Raw genomic sequence first — 24,526 nt, 5'->3', positions numbered from 1 at the left:
CTGTGTTATCAGCTACATGTGTAACTGATTAGTTGTGGTCAGCCCAAGCCCTTGTAAGGGCATGTCCACAGAAGGTTCCAGAACACCCTGTAAAAAAAGGTCATTGGTCAAAATCTTTGTGTGACTCTGTGAAAAAGCCCAACCTCCTTCCTTGTATTTTCTAATAAAGCCAAATGCAGACAAAGATCGGGCAGAGTTGATCCCAGACAGTGTTTGACGGCGACTTTCCGCGTCTCAGATCTTCCCTCCTTTTCTGCAGAAAAGAAAATTGTGTCTCTGGTTGAATCTTTGCAAGTTAGGAATTAAAATAAACCTATCAGACCAGTTTTTCTGATCTCTGCTCTTCATGGTCAGCCGGCGGTTCTGTTGCGCTCAGTTTACAGGTCCACTGCGCTGCTGAAATCTGCCTGACTGGGCGGAAGTGAGGTCAGGAAGGAGTTTGATATGACGCAGTTTGAGACTCTGCAAACCAAGGATGCTGCTTGCTGCGCCCTTTTGGCCAACCAACGGAGGGGCCACTGGGAAGGCCCCAGTTAGCCCCGTATGCCAGTCCGTTCCTGGTAGAGACTGGATTCTAAACTGGGGCAGAAGAAACATTTGAGCTAATAACTGAGAAACTGAAGTGACATTATAAAACATACTGAGGTCATTTTAGTTCAGCATCAGTTTGAAATGTTACCAAACAACAAACTGTGAGTCACATCTGCTGTTCCTTGGAGCTCCACCTGTTAATTACCAGGTGTAATTATTATTATTATTGTCTTCATTCTTCAGCTCATCTTCCTCATATCTGTGGTGTAAATTTGAGGCAATGATGCCTTTTAGGATTCACTGGTTTTATAACCCATTACTGGACAATCCTCTGTAAATGTCCTCTGGTTTCATGAAGGAAAGGTGGAAAAACAGTTGAAGCCCAAAACAAATGTCATGTTGTGAGAAATCACTGAGTTATTAGCATCTGGTGTTTTAATACATGGCTGCAGCTGTGCTCAGTTTTCTGGTTCAGTGACATTCCTTTGCAGGTGTTTCTGTCTTACCATCAGTACAAATAACTGAACAGAATGAGCCCGGGGCAAATACCTGTCCCAGGTGTTTGGCCAATCATCACCATCCCCTCCTCGTCTCCAGGTTTATTTAATCCGGTGACGCCAGCAGAGACCAACAGAAGCAGCAGCATCCGCCGGACAGAGACCCCAAATCGGCCCAGCAACTCCGGTCACCAGAGAGCCACCTTCATCATCACCTTCATCATCCTCCTGTAGAGGGTAAGACCCGCTGGACTCTCTTCTGCTCATCCATGGAGACATTTCTCACAGAAAACCAAATTCTCTGAGGGGGAAAGAGGAAACATTCACAGCAACAGAGCCACGTAGAAAAACAACCGAAGATTATTACCATCTTTTTGCAAAATCATCACCACAACAAGCTTTTAACCATAAATTCTCCAGATGGAGGAAACTTTCACAAAAACTTTGTGAAAGTTTCATAAACTTTATGTTGACAGAAATTGATTTTCAGAAATTTTACTTCCCCAAATTGTAGCTATGTTACAAAATTATTTTTTTTTCAATTTGGTCCAAACTTTCCACATAAATTTGCATTTTGGTGCATCTGATGATGAATTGTTAAAATATGATTCATGTTTTGATCAGTTACTTTTTACCAAATGCTTTTCTGATCTTAATTGAGTCGTTTCCTGGACGGAAACTTTTTACTTTTACTTGAGTAAAAATATGTTGAACTATTGCTTCTCTAACTTGAGTAAAATTTGTGGTGTAAAGTTACCCTGAGAGCTTTACAGAATCAGAAACTTTGACTTTGATTCTCTGAGCTTCTATGCACCACAAATCTGGAACAAACCACCAGAAAACTGCAGAACAGCTGAAACGCTGAGTTCCTTTAAATTCAGACTAAAAACTCAACTGGTTAGAGCTGATTTGGAAACATAATCATGAAACATTGATCAATAATCTGATGTGCAAAATGTAAAGCTGTTGACTTTATATTTTTATGTTTTTATGATGTAACGCTCTTTGAAATGCCTTGTTGCTGAAAGGTGCTCTACAAATAAAATTTGATTTGGCTGATTGATTGTTGGCATGTCAGGAAACTTTCCAGGGTGCGTTTCTTAGGAAGGTCAAACTAAACCACAGAAGAACACACACAGCCTCCAGCTGTTTGTGTTGGCATCAGGCTGAGCACTGAATGCCAGCTGCTTCCTGTTGGACGTCGTTCCAACCAGAGTTTCTCTGCTTCGTCTGTTTGGTGTCAGGCTCTTTGTTACACAAGCAGTTTTGTGAGGTGACATGATTCAGCTCACTACCAGCGCTGCTGTTTGGATCAACCAGACTCACTTCAGATCAAAACCAGGACCGGATCATTTTGTAGCCTCAGAATCTGGCAACAGATCAGAAAGAGTTGGAAGTTGCCAGATATTGCCATTAATCCACTTTAAGTTTTGGTTTAACATTAAAAATGTTACATTTCTGGGAGAAATCTGAAACAAATATCATCATTTAGGTCCTGCTGCTGATTCATCTGCCTTGTTGTCAGTAACTTTACAGCCTGTGTTTGTACAGAGGACATTTGTGGCCCCTGCAGGTGTCCCTGTGGCCCCAGGTGGCTTCCTCACCTCCAAGGAAGACAAACCCAGCAACAGATTCTGCCTCAAAGGAATTCATTCATGACTGAAATAAAACGAGACGTTCAAACTTAAACAATAAACTTAGCAGAAAGTAAAAACTGATTTATGTTTCATGTGATGTTCTGTTTTCCAGCTCTCTGATTGGTCGCCTCCAACATGCTCCGCCTCCTGCTCCTCTTCCTCTCTGCTGCCATGTTGCTGCCAGGTGAGTTCCTGCAGTTAGAAGCAGTTTCTGCTGAGTCAGTGAAGATGGAGGAACGGAGCTCCTGCTGCCATCTTGGTCTCCAAACAGACCAACTGATGCTGGTTTATTCATCTACAGATTGTCATGTTGCTGCCAGACTCTGGTTCTCATCTCATGTGTCTGTGTTTCAGGAGCTGCTGGACAGTTTAAAGTATTTACTATGAACACAGAGGTGGACATCAGCTCATGCCCCATCACGTACTTTGGACAGAAATACGAACAACTTTATGTGAGTAAAATGACTGGATGAACCTCTACTAATTATTGCTTAGTCAGACGCATGATGATGATGATGATGATGGTGATGGTGACGATGATGATGATGATGATGGTGATGGTGACGATGATGATGATGATGATGATGATGATGATGATGTTGATGATGATGATGGTGATGTTGATGATGATGATGATCTCTGCAGCTTCAGAGCTCTGAGTCTGCCTGCTTTTATTTTGAAGCAAACACAGGAAGTAGGAGTCCAGAGGATTTCTGCTCATTTAATCAGAAACTGATCTGTAGAGTTTTATTCCTCAGGACTTCCAGACTCTTTTCTCTTCCTGATGAATCTTTGTGGGTCGGTTTTTCTTTGACTTGCTGTGTTTCTGTTTTTTCAGCTGAACTTCACCAGTGAGAACTTTGTTCTCTGTTTCACCGGCTTTTATGAGCCTCAGAGCAGAGGAGACTGCTTGGTGATGCCTAAAACAGCGAACGCACAGTTTTTAATTCAAAGTATGCCTGCCGGTTCTGATCAATACATCCTCCAGAATCTGCCAAGCATTAAGAACACTGGGAAGTGCTTCGTGGTCTTTGCAATCTCTGCAGTAAGTTCTGTTCAGTGATTTAAATCTGTTTTCTGGTTTTAGAAAAGACTTAAACACAAAACATTGATGGAAGAATATGAATGAACTGATAGAACTGTATGAGCTGTTTACGTTTAGTTCTTATATTTTATTCATTGTTTATATCGCCTATAGTATGTAATTATGTTTCATGCAAAGACTTTTTGTGAAAACCTTTTGACTGGATCAAACCTGCTGACTGTTTTTTTGTATTTCTTTTAGTACCGTTTAGTTCTACTAAACTATGGAGCACAAAGTGCTTACGTGGGTTCAGACCCATCAGTGGTAAGTCTTTACATCTTTTACAAAATACAGGAAAAGCTTTGAGTTAATAATTAAATATTGTCAGATCTAAACATCTACCTGAAGATTTTCCTGATTATTTTCAGTTTTTATCAAGACATCCTTTAGACTCCACGTCCACTGGCGTGGACATGATGTTTTTCTGTGATTAAACTAATACAAATATTAGGGAATTGGTTATTTACATGATGCTTGTTATAGATTGGTTTATTATTAAGCAAAAACAATAAAGTTTAGACCCTTAAGTTGATACTAGTGAGTTTCAGTCATCCAGACGAGCATGTGACTGAAAACAGACGGGGAGGAGGAAGCTTCTGTTTTACTTCAAAAATATTCTTTATGTTCATAACAGCACAGAAAAGTTTTCTCTGTATATTTTTAAGTATTTCCAGTAATAGTATTTGAAAGTATTTTGAACATTTTTCCTCTCATTAAATCGTAGGACCTTTTTAAAAGTTGAATGTCCATCCCAATGGACATCAGGACTTTGTGTTGGCTGTACAGCGCCTAATTATTCAGTGTTACTGTGCAAAGAAAGAAGCATGTGTGAACATTTCATAGCCAGTTTGTGATTTCATAATGATTTTCTGTTATTTTCTCAATGATGGAGTAAAAACTGTCAAACCTTCTTGAACTGACGGTACATCAAGAGATTTCTGATCCAGTGATTGGATGAGGAAAATAAGCCACAGGAATTAGATGGTAAATTGAGAAGTAAAGCATTCCCAGTTTTTCAGTGTCTCGTCCAGAGAAGTTCAGCTTCACAGTGAATCAGTGGGTGTTGTTGTCCTGCTAGATCAAATTATCAGTCTGTAAACACAAAAATCTGAGAAAAAAGTCAGAGCCGACTGGATGCAAGAGGCCATAATGCACAGAAAAACACATTTCTGCTGCAAGAAATGTAAAATCCAAACTGAAACTGCTTCAAGGTGTTCATAAAAAATAAAGGTTACATGGAAATAGCCAGTAGTTTGATAACTGTGTAATCTATTGTTATATGTTTACATCACTACAAATAATAGCATGTCAATACATCTGAAAGTTCAATGGCCATCACTAAAGTCAAAGCTATATTTTATATTATGTATTCTCTATTCAGACATGCACACTGATAAACAAAACAGCAAAATCCAGTTTAAAAGGTTGAGACCATGAGTTATTGCATGAAGCTCTGCGGGGAAAGTATAGAAGTTTTCATGACGTTCTACGTTCATTTAGTCAAGATGTCCATTACAATGGACACCATGAAAAACATAGAAACATGAGACAAAAAACATATAGAAACATGAGACAGGAAAAATGTCTGTCTTGCTCTTTAGAGTAAAAATCAGCTGAGTAAAACAAAGTTTTGGCTCAAAGAAAGAAATGAGTTTTTATCAAGACATTTTAATGAAATCAGTTTTTATTCTGTGTTGAGTCTCTGTGGTTCTGACTCTGTTGTTCTGCAGTTCCCTGATTTTCTGGTGGATGGAAACAAAGTTTTCCCTCCGAGTGTTGCAAACCAGCAAACCTACGCAGATCTGAGCGGCTGCAGGTCATCAGGTCAGTGAACCTCTGAATCCAAACCTGAACTTTGAGATTCAGTGAAACAGTTTTTCCTCAGATAAACTGAGTTTCTGAGTTTTCTGTCTCTTCCTTCGTTTCTCAGGCGTTCTGTTCAGACCTGGAGACGTTGTCAGCTCTGATCCAAAAACCTGCAGGACTCTCACCTGTTCTCAGTCTGCAGTCCTCCAGAATACCAGCTGTGGGCCCACGGAGCGTTGTCAAGGCAACGGCGTGTAAATATGGTCATTATTACTTATTTACACGCTCAAAGTCCTGCTACTAAAAACAGCACTTTGAAGGGTGCTTTATAAATAAAATTGATTGATTGATTTTGTATTTGAAAAGTGGGAAAGAGAAAAATGTGTTTTCAAATTTGACTCATGAAGTTAAATTTCACTGGAGCTGTGGTCTTTTTCACAGCAAGCATTAACTTTCAAGGAGCAGCAGGAAGTGTTAAATGAGCTTTTATTGTGAAGGAGAAGCATGAAGTGATAAATGAGCTTTTATTGTGAAGGAGCAGCAGGAAGTGAGCAGCAGTGGAGAACAGATCAGAGATCAGTGAGGCTGAAATGAATCTTTCTGCACAGCAGTTGGTCTAAATCTGAGTCCTTCACATCAGTCAGACCTCAGTAACATACTGACTACTGATCCAGAGAGCTGGAGGAGTAGAGCGCCCCCTGGTGGCTGTGGCCCCCAGCAACAGGTCTTGATGTTTGTTTCTGCCTCCACCAGCTGCTCCTCTGCCTCCTCGTTGGGCTCCGTCTGCACGGTGACGGGTCCGGCTGTGGTGGACTTCCAGAGGCCAGCAGAACTCTGTGAAGGACCGGTGCTGGTACTCTCTGCTGAGGATCCCATCAGGCCCAGACTTCCAGGTTCTGGCCCACTTCCAGGAGCGGCGCCGTAAAGACGTGAGCTTCCTGGACGGCGTGACGCTGCGACTGAACGGGTCGGCCGTTGACATCCAGCTGAAACAAGGAGGCAGAGTTCTGGTGAGCCGCTGCAGACGCTTCATGGCTTCCAGCAGGGCCGTAATCTGGATCCTGGGGTTCTGGGGGCCCAGCCCAGGAACCTCTGGATTTATGAAACAAATGCAACTTTTTCTGCTGCTAAAGAGCAAACTGATACTTATAAGAGACTGACATGAAGTTCAAACAAAATCATTTTAAATGTTCACAACAGGAAAAACACTAGCAATGAATTTGATGATTAAATTTCCTAATTTAAACGTTTTGATTAAAATAATCTTAGACTTTATAGTTCTTGTGGTTTCTTATCTCCTGAACCCAAAAGAACTGAAACAGTTTTGAACTTTTTTTTCTATCAGCTTTGATCCTAAAGACAACTTATAAAAAATATTTTCTGAGTTTTAGCTGAAAACAAAAGTCAGATTCAGTTTTAGTTGAACTTTTTCAGTTGGTTCATAATTTATTTCAGTCATTCTGTGTGTGTGTGTATTTAAAGCTTTCCTCATGCTACAGAACCTTTTCAGAGCTGCTGAGTCACAGGTCCGCTGTAGTCTGAAGTTTGTAGGTGAAGCAGCGTCTCTCTGCTGCTTCACCAGCAGGGGGCGCCACCTTCCGAAGCCCCTCCAGACTCGCCTGTAGCTCCTTTTCTCAGACAGACCTCCAGGTTTCTGTGGCTCAGCCTCTGAGTTCTGACAGTCCGCTGTGTCTCTGTGGGTCGCAGCTGAACGGCTCGCCGCTGACCCTCAGCGGCTCGGTTCAGACGGGTCACGGTGTGAAGCTCTCCAAGGACCAAACTGGAGTCACTGTCCAGGCGTCCCTGTCCGACTTCTCTGCTTCTGTCTTCTTTGACGGCTCCACGGCTCAGATCCACCTGAAAGGTACAGAGCATCAGATGAGTTTGGATCCTGAGGATCGCTGCTGTCCTGCAGTCTGATGCTGATTGTCTCTCGCTGCGTCCTGAACCCGTCCAGGTTCTTATGGACTGCCTCTGCAGGGTCTGTGTGGAAACGCCAGCAGGTCTCTGAGTGAAGAGCGGCTCTCTGAGGACGGCTCCACCAGGTCAGACCTCCTTACCGACCGACCGCTGCTGGACGGACGGACTGCAGGTAAACTCAGGAATCGGTCCTGACCTTGTTGTGTGTCGCCCCCTAGCTGTGAGGCGCAGTACACCGACGCTACTGACACAACCACCAGCTGCACCAAGATGGCTGAACGGTGAGCACATTGATCCAGAACCTTTAGTCTGAGTTTCTCTCTGATCTCTGGGGGAAACTTCATGTTTCATGGTGTTTGATGCCTCGTGACGTCAGTTGTGATGGGAGACGAATCCGTTTATTGATCATTGATTGTCTCCATGTGGAGCAGCTGTAGCCTCCTGAAGGAGGCGCCCTTCTCCTCCTGCGGCGTGGACCCAGAGCCCTACATGGCCGCCTGCACAGACACTTTGTGCCGCTATCCGGATCTGGATGGCCTCAGCTGTCGGTTCCTGGAGGCCTACGCCAGAGCCTGCAGCCTGCAGAGCAGCGCCGCACCGGAGGACTGGAGGTCCAAGGCTCAGTGCTGTAAGACCTGCTGCCCTCCGTCTGCTCCATGAATCTGCTGCTGCTGCTGCTTTTCACAGTAATGCATCTGCTCTGCAGCGCCCCCTGGGGCCGTCTGTCAGGACAGGACCTGCAGCGATCACGAGTTCTGTGGAGAGAAGACAGCTGGAGGAGAAACTCGCTGCTTCTGTCGGGCCATTTTTGCCTCCAAGTACAGACAGACGAACTCTTTGGGTAGGACAGCTGTGACCTGAGAACAGGCCTTAATGTTTGGAGGAAACCCTCTGACTGCCTCTCCTCACCAACGCTGTAACCTCCAGGTGATCCGCCGGTCTGCAGGCAGAGCTCTACTTCTCTCTCTCTGGTCGGGTGTCTCCTGGAGGACAAAGGCATCGACTACTCTGACTTACAGCTCAAAGATCCGACCTGCAGAGGTCAGATGGACCAGCAGACCCACATGGTGACCTTCAGCTTCAACAGCACCGACCTCTGTGGGACTGAGGTCACGGTGGGTTCGCGCTCTGCTTCGGGACCTTGATGTGGAGGCAACTTTCACAGGTCAGCTTTTGGTACGGAGTTAATGTTTCTGTTTGCAGACCCACAACAGCCAAACCATCTACAAGAACACCATCATGACACAGAACCTCTCCTCTGGAGGAATCACTCGCCAAGACCAGGTCTACATCGGGTTTTCCTGCGTTGAGACCCAGCCGGACATACAGACGGTGGCTTTCAGGATCAAAGACAGGTGGGTGTTGATCCCATCAGGTAAACTTGTGGTTTTAGTTTCAGAATCAGGTGAAAAAGATTCAGTAAAACATTACAGAATAGTTTGGTCAGTTTCTGTAGGAATAGATTGATATAACAGAGTCCAATCCTTTCTCTTTATGATTCAGGTCAAAGTGATTTTACAGATTTGGCCAAAAGCTTAAACACTCTATGAAATACTAGATGTAGCTACGCTGTCCTATCATAGATATATGTTGCATAGAAAACATAACTTTGAAGAGTTGGAAGCTTTTAGACTCCTGTAACTTGGGTCGTTCCTTCATCAACGTGTCTGTAGCGTAAAATTGAGCTGAATGCAGTTTGGTTCCCCTACGAGATGAACCCGTCGTCATAGCAACATCGTGACGGCCCACAGCGTCTGTTGACGAGGGCAGTGATTGGATGTGGCCTGTGAACAAGCAGGAAGCAGAGGGGAAATAATGGGAGGCAAAACAGGTGCAGAAAACCAAGACATAACAAAACCTACTAGAAAGAAAAGAAGCTCCGGTTAAGCTGACGTAAAAACTGAAACACCAAGGAGACGACCACAGCTAGCATCTCCATATGACAGTACAAACCTGCTGGATGCAGAAAGCAAAGTAAAATCTTTGAGCAGTCAGAAGTAGAAGCAGACTCCTGCCAGCTGTGTGTGTCCTCTGCAGCTCTGTGGTTCAGTTCATCTCATCCGGACTTTGGAATTACTCTCTGACCATGAAGGCCTACACCGACGCCCACCGAACTCAAGCTGTGGCCTCAAACACCAAAGTTCGCCTGAACCAGAAGATCTGGGTGGAGCTGGACGCCAACGGCCTGAATGAAAGCCTGGTTGCCTTGGTGATGGACTCCTGCTGGGCGACGGACAAGGAATCGGCCAACGCTAGCCGTAAACATTACCTGATCAAGAACGGGTGAGACCGCTGCCCATATTCAGCCTCTGTGACCTTTCTAACCTCTCTGATCCGACCACCAACGTTTGATTTGACGCTTGTGAGCAGTTGTCCAAACCCTGAGGACCAGACGGTGAGCATGGAGGCAAACGGAAAGGGAACCTCCAACTCCTTCTCCTTCAACATGTTCCAGTTCATTGGGAGCTCAGCTGAGGTCTACCTGCACTGCAAACTGCAGCTCTGCATCAAACAGGAGAACACCTGCGTCAAGGTGCAGCTTCTCTGAATCTCACTCACCTTAGGATGTTTGACGCTAACACACTATGAGAGACAAAGTTCAGCTTTGACAGTCATTGAAATGTAGACTTGTCTGTCCTTCAATTCTAGACGTGTGGTGGAACTCGGAGACGCAGATCTGTCCGGTCCCAGTCTGGAGCTGCTGCCTTCATCAGCATGGCTTGGACTGCCTAGGTAAGACTGTCTGTTATTCTGACATATTATTATTATTATTATTATTCACATTTATAATTGTTCCTTCCCATTAATCCTTTAGTGATTATCTCAGATGGGGTCAGTGGATCAGTAGCTTGAACTCTCCACTAGGGGTCGTAACTAGTCGTCTAGTTTACGGTAACACCGCTGGATCTTTAGACACGGTTGCAGGATCATGAAAATGAAAACCTCAAACTCTGATAGTCGTCACATCAATGGAGACAGAAATAGAAATGGACAAAGTTCCTGATGGATGGGAAGAGAGACCAAGCTTGAACTTTTTACAGGGTTTGTTTTTGTGACAAAATGTTGGTGTTGAGCTTTTTAAAGGAAGATTTCCTGAGTTTTGCACATAATGTTTGAGTTATTAAAATATGAGGGGAAAAACTTTTCATCATCTTGTAAAGCTGATGTCCAGTTGAACCACAGCAGTTTGTGAAGTCTGGTTCAAACTTTGCTCCTGTTGTCTTTTCAGGTGAAGGACCTCAAACTCCATGAAGATCCAGTCTGTGGACCGGTTCTGATCCAGACCCGGGTGTTATGAGGAAATCTCTGACACATAGCGGTTCTACTGCTGAGCGTTTCTTTGTATTAATCAAATGTGGTGAAGGGAAGTGAGTGAAACACTAAACTAATCAGAGTTTATAGTTGGTCTTCAATGAAAGAAGCTTTTTGATTCACAGAGGAAAACAGAGAGCAGAATGAGGCTGCAGTGGTTCACAGTGAGCTTCAATGTTTCAGTCAGCTCTACAATCAGGAGGAATTTGATTTCATTTCTAGTCTCAATGATCAGTAAAGGTTTAGCAGGGATTGGTGGCTGTTACTGAGCCGTTTTTCTTCTTCTGAAGCTGAAATTTACAGAAACTCCAACATGACGTTTGTAGGTTGATGTCAGTTTTTAACATCTATAAAATTATTATCAAGTTGAGTTTTCAATTCAGAAAGTTAAAGCAAAGTTTTAACTCTTACAAATGTAAAACTGGAGCACTTCCCCCTCTTGTGGCTACAATTTGTATTACATACAAGCTTTAACTGGTCATTTGTTTTAATTCTTCTAAACTTAGACAGAATAAAAGCCATTTGAGGTCAAATAAATGATTTTTTTTCTCCATTCTGCTTTCGGCCTTTTGTAGTTTTTCTTCAGTCTTTGGATGGATTGTTGTTGTTTCTTGTTTGGTTTTCATGTTGGACATCTGATGTGCGGCGGCAACATAAAGATCAGCACTTTTGATTTCTAATCACTAAAATATTAAAGTGTGCAATGATGATTATTAATCAAACATTTTTAGTTTTTATAATAACTACTTTGGATGAAGGTGATTAAAGTTGTAATACATGTTTTAATCAGCAAATAAACATTAAAAATAAAAGTCTGGATTTGGTCTTTTATTCATGTTGAATATCCAGGTCAGCGTGGGATATTTATGTATTTAGATTACAAAAGGCATTTATTTGACAAGATAATCAAAGTCTTTATTACTAAAGGTTTTGTTGAAATTTGATCATTTTGATGGATTTAGATGAAACTGACGGTTCTAAGGTCAAAGTTGTGTAACTGCATGAGAGCTGGAGCCACATCAGGCCGGCAGGGCGGCATTGACCTTTGAACTCTTTGAAGAATTAATGAGCTACACCAACATTTCATTTCCCATTAATAAAGTGGTTTTGAATTCAAATTGAATTTGCAAAACCTGCATGTAACAAGTATGAATAGTAATCTAAGCTTTAGTGAAGTTTCACAAATCACCTAAAGGTTTCACAAATCCCAAACATGGATTAAAATATTCTGTTATTAGAGCAGAATAATCCAGTCCAGGTTTGAAGAGTCCAGGTGTTGTAGTTTTTAACCTAGAGCCGATTAAAGATGCGGAAGGTGGTGAAAAATTGGGTGGAATCGCCCTTTAGTCATTTCCCCAATCGGAACCAACTTCAGCTTGGTTCTGCAGACCGGGCTTCTCTGCTGGAGAGAGAAATATGGAGATTTAATTCATGACTCACTGGCAGGAACAGACGGCCAGACGAGGCTTTTCTGTCTCATGACCGTCGTTGAGTTTGTAATAATCGCCTCAGAGGCTGTTTTCTGTTCGGACCAGTTAGAAAAATTATCTAAGTTCATTTACTTGTGAGTTTATTTGAAAGGTTATGTTTTCATATTATTATTTTGTGTGTTGTTTACTTGACTCCTTTTCTTCTGTGAAATACTATTAACCATTTTTAGGATGTTTGCCTGGAGGCTAGAGAAGTTTGCACATTCCTGTGTTATCAGCTACATGTGTAACTGATTAGTTGTGGTCAGCCACATGCCCTTGTAAGGGCATGTCCACAGAAGGTTCCAGAACACCCTGTAGAAAAAGGTCATTGGTCAAATTGTTTGTGTGACTATATGAAAAAGCCCAACCTCCTTCCTTGTATTTTCTAATAAAGCCAAATGCAGACAAAGATCGGGCAGAGTTGATCCCAGACAGTGTTTGACGGCGACTTTCCGCGTCTCAGATCTTCCCTCCTCTTCTGCAGAAAAGAAAATTGTGTCTCTGGGTGAATCTTTGCAAGTTAGGAATTAAAATAAACCTATCATTTGGGGGCTCGTTCAGGGATTCCCAACATACCCACCGCTGACGGAAGGAGTAAGATGCGCTGAAATCTGCCGGCAGTATTCTGAAAAGTCCCGGGGGGCAATTTCCTCGCTGGGCCAGTGTCTTAGGTCAACCTCCTTCTGCCAACGGTGGATTGACGGGACTCAAAACCGAGACAGAGCAGGATTCAACCAAGTAAGTAAATGGGATGTTACAGGCGGTTTTCAAGTCCCCCGTTTGACATCAAGAAAAAAAAAAAAAAAAGGGAAAGTATAAAAAACACACGTAGGGAAAGGCAATAAATGTGATACCTAAAAAACAGTGGGAAAGGTGAGTGGTGGGCTTGTTGGGGATGATTATCAAGAATTCTCCACTCAAATCATTTATTGAATTTAGTCCAAGCGAGAATTACCACAACAAGAACTTGGCCACCACCCTACTCTTCCTATCCCCCGTTCTGTAGAGTCCACCCTAGGTGTGTAAAGAACGGGATGAACACACTGTAAAATATGGGTTTTTCACACGGGAAGGAGAAAAGTCTTAAAGGGGATGAGAAGTTAATGTGTCAGATGGAGCCAGGAAACTTAAAGTACCTGACTAAATGGAAAAAGAAGTACGGTGTAGATGGTGTGTTGAAAGTAAAATAAAGAAAAAACGTGGTGTTTCGGTTTTAAAATAAGGGTTAAGTAAAAAACTGGTACCAGAAAACAGGAAATTATTGGTTATTGTTAGATTCTAACATAAGTTTGAGATGTCTCTTTATAAATGTGCACGGTATTTAAAACAGGTTCCTGAAGACTAGAGTTTAAAATTAATTAAATTAAAACATGAAAAATGTTAAAAAAACATTGGAAAATTCCTGAAGCTTCAGTAAAATTTGATAAAAAATTAGAGTAAAATTTGATAAAATAATGAGGACAGACTGAAAATTGGTGACTGATGAAATTTTGACTGACTACAAATCTGACCGGATGTTTTGTGTTTTGTGTTTTTTTGTTTGTGTTACAATTCATGTTGGTGTGAAAGAGTGTGTGTAATTGGAGATAAAATACACCTTGGTATTTTATGTCATATAAATACAATGAGAATGTGAACAGCACCTCTGTAAGTGGATGCCATAGGCAAGAATTTCTCACTTGGAACAACCAAGTAGAAGCAGAAATTACCCTGCAGAGCATTTTTTTAGTGCTGTCTCATGGTGCAAAGTTTCCAGTTTTTAGAACACCCTATGTGTTAAACTGGACTAAATTATTCAAATTAAGCAACAACAGCAGTAAGTGTGACCTGCAGTGTAAAGATTGGAAGGTTATTGAAAGATAGAATCCTGATAAAATAAAACATCTGAACAAATTGAAAGTAAAAATATGGGTTCTAAGGCTAAATAAATTGGTAGAACTACAGGATGAAATATAAATAAATAAAGAATAAGCCAAGAAAATGAGGTCACAGAGGATTGTGGAAATGATGTATTGGCAAATTAATAGATGACTAAATGAAAAATAAAGTAAATAAATAGATAAATACATAAATGATTAGGTAGAGAAATAAATAAAATAAAATATGTATATAGAATTGAGAACTAAAATATTAGATAAAACTGTTAATTATTCCTTCTAGGCTGAGAAGGTAGTAGTAAAAATAGAATAAAATACAATGAGCTACAATGGGACCTTTTTAATGAGTTGAGGATAAAGAAAAAACAGAAAAGATCTTTAGAGAAACAGGCTCTAACTGTAAGAGGAATTGCCCAGATAACAACAAACTGCAGCATGCAGCTGATTCTAGATAGTTTCACAATCAGTCTTTTTAAACTGACCAAAACTTTAAGATAGATAAATATTATTAAATCTACAGGACTTATTGATAATTAAGACAGGATAAATTAGAAGTAACTCTCTTGTTAAATAGAAATTGATTAAATACAGAAAAGTTTGCTAAAATTTACAAGATTTGTTGTTGAAGGATAACATTAAGTTTGAAATAAGTTATTGGTTAATGAAAAAAGATCATGTGGAACTATTGTAGAGAATCAATATTAAACTGTAATAAGAGATGATTGAAAAGTGCCTACAGAAAGAGAGGGCTGCAAATAAAATAAGAAAATAAGAAAAAAATAAAATAAATAGAACAAAACAGGAAAAAGTGACAAGTATGTTTATTTAGACAAGAGAATAATGAAGCCCAGGGAGGAGTTGCAACCCAAACTCACAGCAGCTCAGCAGGGGAGAACAAGAAGAGCTGTGCTGTAACTTCTACCCCCACTAGATTCAACTAACCAACATGTGAAGCCTCTTTACAAAACACTAGTATATGTTTTTTTAAGTATAAGCAACCCCAAATTTAAAAATTAGATGAAACCAAAACATATCTGATGATTCAAGTGCCAAAGCCTAATAAAGCAGTAGAAGAATTAGGAGTTCCTCCTGAAATCCTTATTGACTCTCTTTCCTGCCATAAAATCATTCCCTCCAAGAGGTGAAGGAAAGTTCATATGGTGGGTTAAAGATTTGTTTTGTGATCTGACAATAGAGATTGCTCAGACTAGTGTAGTGACCTTAAAACATAAAGTGTGAAATCTAAAAAATACAAAGGATTTATTAACCTTTTTTCCTAAGGAACATAGAGATTGGCTGTTTAAATCTTAGGGTTTTGTTTGGCACCGTAGATTATAGGAAGATGTAGAGAGTCTTTACCATCACATAAGGCAGGATTTTGATGTAGTTTTAGTTTCCTAAAATTCAGAGAACCATTTTCTCTTTAGTGCAGGTTGTTTAAGCAAGCAAATACATAGTGAGCAATGAAATAATGTGGAAAATGTTAAATGTAAGTTTTTAGCATCAAAACACCAAGTCTAAATTGGTAAACATGCTTTGTCAAACATGAGTTAAAATTCTTTGTAAAATGAATTATTTGAAAATCATAAGAGTAAAATGAAATAATGAGCTTTAAAACTGTAATGTGAAGTGTTTTGGGAAAATAGAGTCATCTTGAAGGTTTAAATCATGCTGAAATAAATGATTCTGTTTGTTTTGAAAGTTGACCTTTTAGGGAAAAGGGCAGCATTGAATATGGGTAGAATTTCTCAGGTAAAATAATAAACCTGTTTCATCAACATCTTTATTTAAAGTAGTAGAAATTGTGATACATTAGCAGGTAAAGCATCATCAGGGAGGAGAATATGTTATGGGTTTACCTTTTATATTACTTAATTAGATTACTGAAACTTATATTACTTAAACAAAATATTTGAAGAATATGTCTGATCTGTACTAAACACAAAAGTGAAAGGAAAGATATTGTCTGGTGAAATATATGCTTATTTTAAATGGATTTGAGTTGTTCTCCATTAAAGATGTTCTGACAATGGGCTAAAGTATTTTGAAACCAATAGATAACAAATTTATAGTGATAATGAAGCATATTTTGGTTAATTAACTTGGGGAAATAATTATAGAAATTAAAAATATTATTGTGCTAGCCATTTTCAGAGCACTAATTTAATGGATTAAGAATGTTTTAAGAAATGCTTTGAAGAATCTATTATTGATTAAATTATCACTAATCAGTAGAAGTACTCAGGTGGGTCTGAGATGTGGGATTATAATGATTTTTCTAAACTTGATTTTTGTTTTGATTTACATCCATTTAAAATGACTTTGAATAAAACTTTAAATTCTACTACCAGTAAAAGGCCTAGAGAAAAATTGGTGTATTTTGAAAATGTCTGGATTTGTTAAGTTATACATTGACATTATAATTACCCCAGGTCTAACTCTTTTGAATCTTTGTTTAAGGAAAGCATGTAGAATGTTTTAGACAAACTACCAGTAAAATCTAGTTTGTTCTATAAACGTAATTTAAACTGGACTGTATAATTCACACTGATATTCATTGTTTTGATGGTAAATGTAAGCTATACAACTACGTCTTTAAGCTTTTGTTATTGTTTTGTTTTTGTTCAGTCTTATATTACAAGATTAGTTTAAAATGAAGATCTGCATATGCTTAACATTCAGGGCAAACATTAATTTAGAACCTTGTCTTTTGAAGCAGGTGATTACAGGGTTTCGGTGTTTTCCATTTGTTGGAGGTGTAGTATTGAAACGTAAATTGAATGGATCAAATCCACCATTTAATGAGCAGAACTTAGTAAAACTGGACAAGCAGGAGATAAGGTTTCGCATGATGAGTTGCTCATGGCTTTCTACACACAGACTGGCCTAGAGTTCAGAGCTCCAGACCTGACTCTGGACTCTACAACAAAAGCTGTTGTCTCTGAAGAAGAGTGCGACTGCTTGGAGAAGCGGTTTCACATTTATTCCGACGATAGCAGCCACAGATGGAGACGAGCGGTGGAGAATTCACTCGGACACAGAGTGAATTGAAGATATTTGTGTTGAATACACAAATGAATGATGCCTTTGGAAAATCTGATCTCTGTTTTGTCATTGCAGTTTTGCAGCTGTTTTTCTGGTGTCCTGTGGATGTGGTCTCATTCAAAGTCTGCGTTCTTTGATAAAAGATTAAAGTAATTCCCCTGATGGAAAATAACAAAGCCAAATTTACTTTTTTAAGTTAAGCCATTGTTTGATTATGCTGACACTGATGAACTTAGACTTAGACTTAGACTTAGACTGACTTTATTGTCATTTTGCATGCACAGGGTGTATACAGAACGAAATGTCGTTGCATACGGCTCAGGACAATGTTTTGAGCTTTCAATGTTGTGAGGTTACTCCAGAAAAAAATAAAATACAGTATAAAATATGAATATAAATATAAATATAGAATATAAAGTGCAGTAATGACAGTAAAATATAAGTTATTTAGCTCTGTACATGTGCAAGGTATAAAGTGGAGACCAGATTTTAAGTGCAGTCCAGTTAAGAGTTCAGCAGTCTGATAGCAAATGGGAAAAAGCTGTTTCGGAACCTGGTGGACCTGCACCGGACGCTGCGGAACCTCTTTCCAGAGGGCAGCAGGGAGAACAGTCCATGGTGGGGGTGTGAGGGGTCACTGACGATGTTTCGGCCTCGGGACACGCAGCGCTGGGATGAAATGTCCTGAATGGAGGGAAGGGGGGCCCCGATGATCCTTTCTGCTGTCCGCACCACTCTCCTCACGTTCGTCCAGTTGGAGGCGCTGCAGCTTCCACACCACACAGAGAGGCAGCTGGTCAGAATGCTCTCTATGGTGCTTCTGTAGAACGTCTTGAGGATCGGCGGGGGCAGGTGGTGTGCTCTTCTCATCCTCCGCAGGAAATACAAGCGCTTCTGTGCCCTCTTGGCCAGAGACGTGGTGTTCGCAGTCCAGGTGAGGTCATTAGTGATGTGCACCCCCAGGAATTTGGTGCTACTGACCACCTCCACAGCCGAGCTGTTGATGAGCAGTGGAGCGTGGCTGGGCCGGTTCTTCCTGAAGTCGACGATCATCTCCTTCGTCTTGTCAACGTTCAGGATCAGGCTGTTGTCTCTGCACCAGTCCACCAGCTGCTCCACCTCCTCTCTGTAGTCCAGGTCGTTGTCGTCTCTGATGAGGCCCACCACCGTTGTGTCGTCCGCGAACTTCACGATGTGGTTGGTGGTGAACCTGGGGACGCAGTCGTGTGTCATCAGAGTGAACAGCAGAGGGCTCAGGACGCAGCCCTGAGGGGAGCCTGTGCTGAGGGTGATGACATCGGAGGTGTGTTGTCCGATCCGGACTGACTGAGGTCTGTCGGTGAGGAAGTCTAGCAGCCAGTTGCGCAGGGGGGTGCTGAAGCCCAGGTGTCCCAGTTTTCCTGCCAGATGCTGTGGGATGATTGTGTTGAACGCTGAGCTGAAGTCCAGGAACAACATCCGCACATGAGTGTTCTTCTCCTCCAGGTGAGCCAGGCTCAGGTGTAGGGCGGAGGAGATGGCGTCCTCAGTGGAGCGGTTTCGGCGGTAGGCAAACTAGAACGGGTCGAATGTGGGGGGGAGTCTGGAGACGATGTGTTCTTTTACCAGCCTTTCAAAGCACTTCATCATGATGGGAGTCAGTGCCACAGGCCGGTAATCGTTGAAAGAGGTGACTTGAGGTTTCTTTGGCACCGGAATGATGGAGGCAGTTTTGAGACAGGCTGGCACTGTGGCTTGGTCCAGTGAGGTGTTAAAAATGTCTGTTAGGACACCAGCCAGCTGACCTGCGCATTCCCTGAACACCCGCCCAGGTATGTTGTCGGGACCTGGGGCCTTCCGTGGGTTGACTCTTTTCAGAGTCTTCAATACATCGGCTGTGTCCAGGCAGAGTGCCTCCTCTTCCTGGTGGGGAACAGTTTTCTTTGCCGGAGTACTGTTCAGTGCCTCGAACCTCCCAAAGAAGTTATTGAGTCCATTTAGAAAGTCAGCATCAACTTCACCCACTGGGGGGGAGGATGGATTGTAATCTGTGATCGCCTTTATGCCTTGCCACATACTTCTGGTGTTGCTGGTGTCGTGGAAGAACTCCTGTATTTTTCGACTGTGGGTTCGCTTTGCTAACCTGATAGCACGGTTCAAGTTGGCTCTCGCTGTCCTCAGTGCCTCCTTGTCGCCAGACTTGAAGGCTGAGTTCCGTGCTTTTAGCATTCTACGTACCTCCTTAGTCATCCAGGGTTTTTGGTTGGCCCGGGTGATAATGTTCTTAGTGATGCTGACGTCCTCTGTGCACTTGTTGATGTAGGCTGACACCGTCATGGCATACTCATTGATGTTGATCTGGTCGTTGTAAGTGGCTGCTGCCTTGAACATCCCAGTCAGAGCACTCAAAACAGTCCTGAAGTGCATCCATGGCCCCCTCAGTCCACATTCTCACCTGCTTCACTGTAGGTTTTGTTCTGGTCAGCAGGGGCTTGTATGCAGGAGTTAGCATAACAGATAGGTGGTCTGAAGAGCCAAGGTGGGGGCAGGCGGCTGCTCTGAATGCTTCTTTGATGTTGGTGTAGGCCAAGTCTAGAGTATCTAGAGTATGAAGATGACACTAGAGAATGTTGTACTTATATTTCTGATGCTAATGAAACCCATTTTGATGAAGCAATGTCTGCCTTGAAAAACCTGCAACAGGCCATGTCACAGGATGCAGTTCCCTCACGAGGAGATTTTTTTTCTTGGCTCATATATGGACCATGGTGGCATCTGCTGTTGAAATTAATGATGCTTCTTCTTCTTATTCTTTTCTTGTTTTGTATTTTTACTGCCTGCATTATTCCATGTTTAAAATCAATGATAGCCAAAACTGTTGGAAATGTTATGTATCAGTATCAACTTGTTGCCTCCATCTCTGAGGGAAACTCTGATGTCTAACGTTGTGACCATACAATGAAAATGTGCCAGCAAGAAATGTGTTTTTGATGTCTGTGTTAGACTTCATAAATAATAATATGAAAAACAGGAGGGAATGTTAGAAAAATTATCTAAGTTCATTTACTTGTGAGTTTATTTGAAAGGTTATGTTTTCATATTATTATTTTCTGTGTTGTTTACTTGACTCCTTTTCTTCGGTGAAATACTATTAACCATTTTTAGGATGTTTACCTGGAGGCTAGAGAAGTTTGCACATTCCTGTGTTATCAGCTACATGTGTAACTGATTAGTTGTGGTCAGCCCAAGCCCTTGTAAGGGCATGTCCACAGAAGGTTCCAGAACACCCTGTAAAAAAAGGTCATTGGTCAAAATCTTTGTGTGACTCTGTGAAAAAGCCCAACCTCCTTCCTTGTATTTTCTAATAAAGCCAAATGCAGACAAAGATCGGGCAGAGTTGATCCCAGACAGTGTTTGACGGCGACTTTCCGCGTCTCAGATCTTCCCTCCTTTTCTGCAGAAAAGAAAATTGTGTCTCTGGTTGAATCTTTGCAAGTTAGGAATTAAAATAAACCTATCAGACCAGTTTTTCTGATCTCTGCTCTTCATGGTCAGCCGGCGGTTCTGTTGCGCTCAGTTTACAGGTCCACTGCGCTGCTGAAATCTGCCTGACTGGGCGGAAGTGAGGTCAGGAAGGAGTTTGATATGACGCAGTTTGAGACTCTGCAAACCAAGGATGCTGCTTGCTGCGCCCTTTTGGCCGACCAACGGAGGGGCCACTGGGAAGGCCCCAGTTAGCCCCGTATGCCAGTCCGTTCCTGGTAGAGACTGGATTCTAAACTGGGGCAGAAGAAACATTTGAGCTAATAACTGAGAAACTGAAGTGACATTATAAAACATACTGAGGTCATTTTAGTTCAGCATCATTTTGAAATGTTACCAAACAACAAACTGTGAGTCACATCTGCTGTTCCTTGGAGCTCCACCTGTTAATTACCAGGTGTAATTATTATTATTATTGTCTTCATTCTTCAGCTCATCTTCCTCATATCTGTGGTGTAAATTTGAGGCAATGATGCCTTTTAGGATTCACTGGTTTTATAACCCATTACTGGACAATCCTCTGTAAATGTCCTCTGGTTTCATGAAGGAAAGGTGGAAAATCAGTTGAAGCCCAAAACAAATGTCATGTTGTGAGAAATCACTGAGTTATTAGCATCTGGTGTTTTAATACATGGCTGCAGCTGTGCTCAGTTTTCTGGTTCAGTGACATTCCTTTGCAGGTGTTTCTGTCTTACCATCAGTACAAATAACTGAACAGAATGAGCCCGGGGCAAATACCTGTCCCAGGTGTTTGGCCAATCATCACCGTCCCCTCCTCGTCTCCAGGTAGGACAGAGACGCCAAATCGGCCCAGCAGCTCCGGTCACCAGAGAGCTACCTTCATCATCACCTTCATCATCCTCCTGTAGAGGGTAAGACCCGCTGGACTCTCTTCTGCTCATCCATGGAGACATTTCTCACAGAAAACCAAATTCTCTGAGGGGGAAAGAGGAAACATTCACAGCAACAGAGCCACGTAGAAAAACAACCGAAGATTATTACCATCTATTTGCAAAATCACCACCACAACAAGCTTTTAACCATAAATTCTCCAGATGGAGGAAACTTTCAGAAAAACATTGTTAAAGTTTCATAAACTTTATGTTGACAGAAATTGATTTGGAGAAATTTTACTTCCCCAAATTGTAGCTATGTTACAAAAAAGGTTTTTTCAATTTGGTCCAAAATCTCCACATAAATTTGCATTTTGGTGCATCTGATGATGAATTGTTAAAATATGATTCATGTTTTGATCAGTTACTTTTTACCAAATGCTTTTCTGCTCTTAACTGAGTCATTTCCTGGACAGAAACTTTTTACTTTTACTTGAGTAAAAATATGTTGAACTATTGCTTCTCTAACTTGAGTAAAATTTGTGGTGTAAAGTTACCCTGAGAGCTTTACAGAATCAGAAACTTTGACTTTGATTCTCTGAGCGTCTATGCACCACAAATCTGGAACAAACCACCAGAAAACTGCAGAACAGCTGAAACACTGAGTTCCTTTAAATCCAGACTAAAAACTCAGCTGGTTAGAGCTGATTTAGAAACATAATCATGAAACATTGATCAATAATCTGATGTGCAAAATGTAAAGCTGTTGACTTTATATTTTTATGTTTTTATGATGTAACGTTCTTTGAAATGCCTTGTTGCTGAAAGGTGCTCTACAAATAAAATTTGATTTGGCTGATTGATTGTTGCCATGTCAGGAAATTTTCCAGGGTGCGTTTCTTAGGAAGGTCAAACTAAACCACAGAAGAACACACACAGCCTCCAGCTGTTTGCATCAAACAGGAGAACACCTGCGTCAAGGTGCAGCTTCTCTGAATCTCACTCACCTCAGGATGTTTGACGCTAACACACTACGAGAGACAAAGTTCAGCTTTGACAGTCATTGAAATGCAGACTTGTCTGTCCTTCACTTCTAGACGTGTGCTGGAACTCGGAGACGCAGATCTGTCCGGTCCCAGTCTGGAGCTGCTGCCTTCATCAGCATGGCTTGGACTGCCTAGGTAAGACTGTCTGTTATTCTGACATATTATTATTATTATTATTGTTATTCACATTTATAATTGTTCCTTCCCATTAATCCTTTAGTGATTATCTCAGATGGGGTCAGTGGATAAGTAGCTTGAACTCTCCACTAGGGGTCGTAACTAGTCGTCTAGTTTACGGTAACACCGCTGGATCTTTAGACACGGTTGCAGGATTATGAAAATGAAAACCTCAAACTCTGATAGTCGTCACATCAATGGAGACAGAAATAGAAATGGACAAAGTTCCTGATGGATGGGAAGAGAGACCAAGCTTGAACTTTTTACAGGGTTTGTTTTTGTGACAAAATGTTGGTGTTGAGCTTTTTAAAGGAAGATTTCCTGAGGTTTGCACATAATGTTTGACTTATTAAAATATGAGGGGAAAAACTTTTCATCATCTTGTAAAGCTGATGTCCAGTTGAACCACAGCAGTTTGTGAAGTCTGGTTCAAACTTTGCTCCTGTTGTCTTTTCAGGTGAAGGACCTCAAACTCCATGAAGATCCAGTCTGTGGACCGGTTCTGATCCAGACCCGGGTGTTATGAGGAAATCTTTGACACATAGCGGTTCTACTGCTGAGCGTTTCTTTGTTTTAATCAAATGTGGTGAAGGGAAGTGAGTGAAACACTAAACTAATCAGAGTTTATAGTTGGTCTTCAATGAAAGAAGCTTTTTGATTCTCACCTTGTCTGAGCTCAACACATTGTAGATGTGAAACATCCCATAATGCACAGAGGAAAACAGAGAGCAGAATGAGGCTGCAGTGGTTCACAGTGAGCTTCAATGTTTCAGTCAGCTCTACAATCAGGAGGAATTGATTTCATTTCTAGTCTCAATGATCAGTAAAGGTTTAGCAGGGATTGGTGGCTGTTACTGAGCCGTTTTTCTTCTTCTGAAGCTGAAATTTACAGAAACTCCAACATGACGTTTGTAGGTTGATGTCAGTTTTTAACATCTATAAAATTATTATCATGTTGAGTTTTCAATTCAGAAAGTTAAAGCAGAGTTTTAACTCTTACAATGTAAACTGGAGCACTTCCCCCTCTTGTGGCTACAATTTGTATTACATACAAGCTTTAACTGGTCATTTGTTTTAATTCTTCTAAACTTAGACAGAATAAAAAGCCATTTGAGGTCAAATAAATGATTTTTTTCTCATTCTGCTTTCGGCCTTTTGTAGTTTTTCTTCAGTCTTTGGATGGATTGTTGTTGTTTCTTGTTTGGTTTTCATGTTGGACATCGATGTGCGGCGGCGACATAAAGATCAGCACTTTTGATTTCTAATCACTAAAATATTAAAGTGTGCAATGATGATTATTAATCAAACATTTTTAGTTTTTATAATAACTACTTTGGATGAAGGTGATTAAAGTTTGTAATTCATGTTTTATCAGCAAATAAACATTAAAAATAAAAGTCTGTATTTGGTCTTTTATTCATGTTGAATTCCAGGTCGGCCGTGGGATATTTATGTATTTAGATTACAAAAGGCATTTATTTAACAAGATAATCAAAGTCTTTATTACTAAAGGTTTTGTTGAAATTTGATCATTTTGATGGATTTAGATGAAACTGACTGTTTTAAGGTCAAAGTTGTGTAATTGCATGAGAGCTGGAGCCGCATCAGGCCGGCAGGGCGGCATTGACCTTTGAACTCTTTGAAGAATTAATGAGCTACACCAACATTTCATTTCCCATTAATAAAGTGGTTTTGAATTCAAATTGAATTTGAAAAGCCTGCATGTAACAAGTATGAATAGTAATCTAAGCTTTAGTGAAGTTTCAC

General features: G+C 41.1%; 1 protein-coding gene across 1 annotated transcript; it reads left to right on the top strand.

Moving 5' to 3' along the window:
- The first annotated feature begins 1,188 nt into the window (after positions 1–1,188).
- On the top strand, positions 1,189–23,761 carry LOC116732710 (alpha-tectorin-like). The gene is given in 20 exon segments (XM_032583049.1): positions 1,189–1,265; positions 2,778–2,849; positions 3,020–3,117; positions 3,504–3,710; positions 3,951–4,013; positions 5,480–5,573; positions 5,680–5,809; positions 6,309–6,375; positions 6,377–6,565; positions 7,263–7,419; positions 7,513–7,600; positions 7,694–7,756; positions 7,907–8,103; positions 8,182–8,316; positions 8,403–8,590; positions 8,679–8,830; positions 9,513–9,758; positions 9,846–10,008; positions 22,634–22,717; positions 23,217–23,761. Coding segments are annotated over 18 exon segments (2,370 nt in total). The 5' UTR covers positions 1,189–1,265; positions 2,778–2,800; the 3' UTR covers positions 23,217–23,761.
- The last annotated feature ends 765 nt before the right edge of the window (positions 23,762–24,526 follow it).

This window comes from Xiphophorus hellerii, chromosome 14 (genome assembly GCF_003331165.1).
Source record: "Xiphophorus hellerii strain 12219 chromosome 14, Xiphophorus_hellerii-4.1, whole genome shotgun sequence".
NCBI classification, from domain to species: Eukaryota; Metazoa; Chordata; class Actinopteri; order Cyprinodontiformes; family Poeciliidae; genus Xiphophorus; species Xiphophorus hellerii.
Note: the sequence above shows the minus strand (reverse complement) of the source record. Positions and strands in the feature narration are given on the sequence as shown.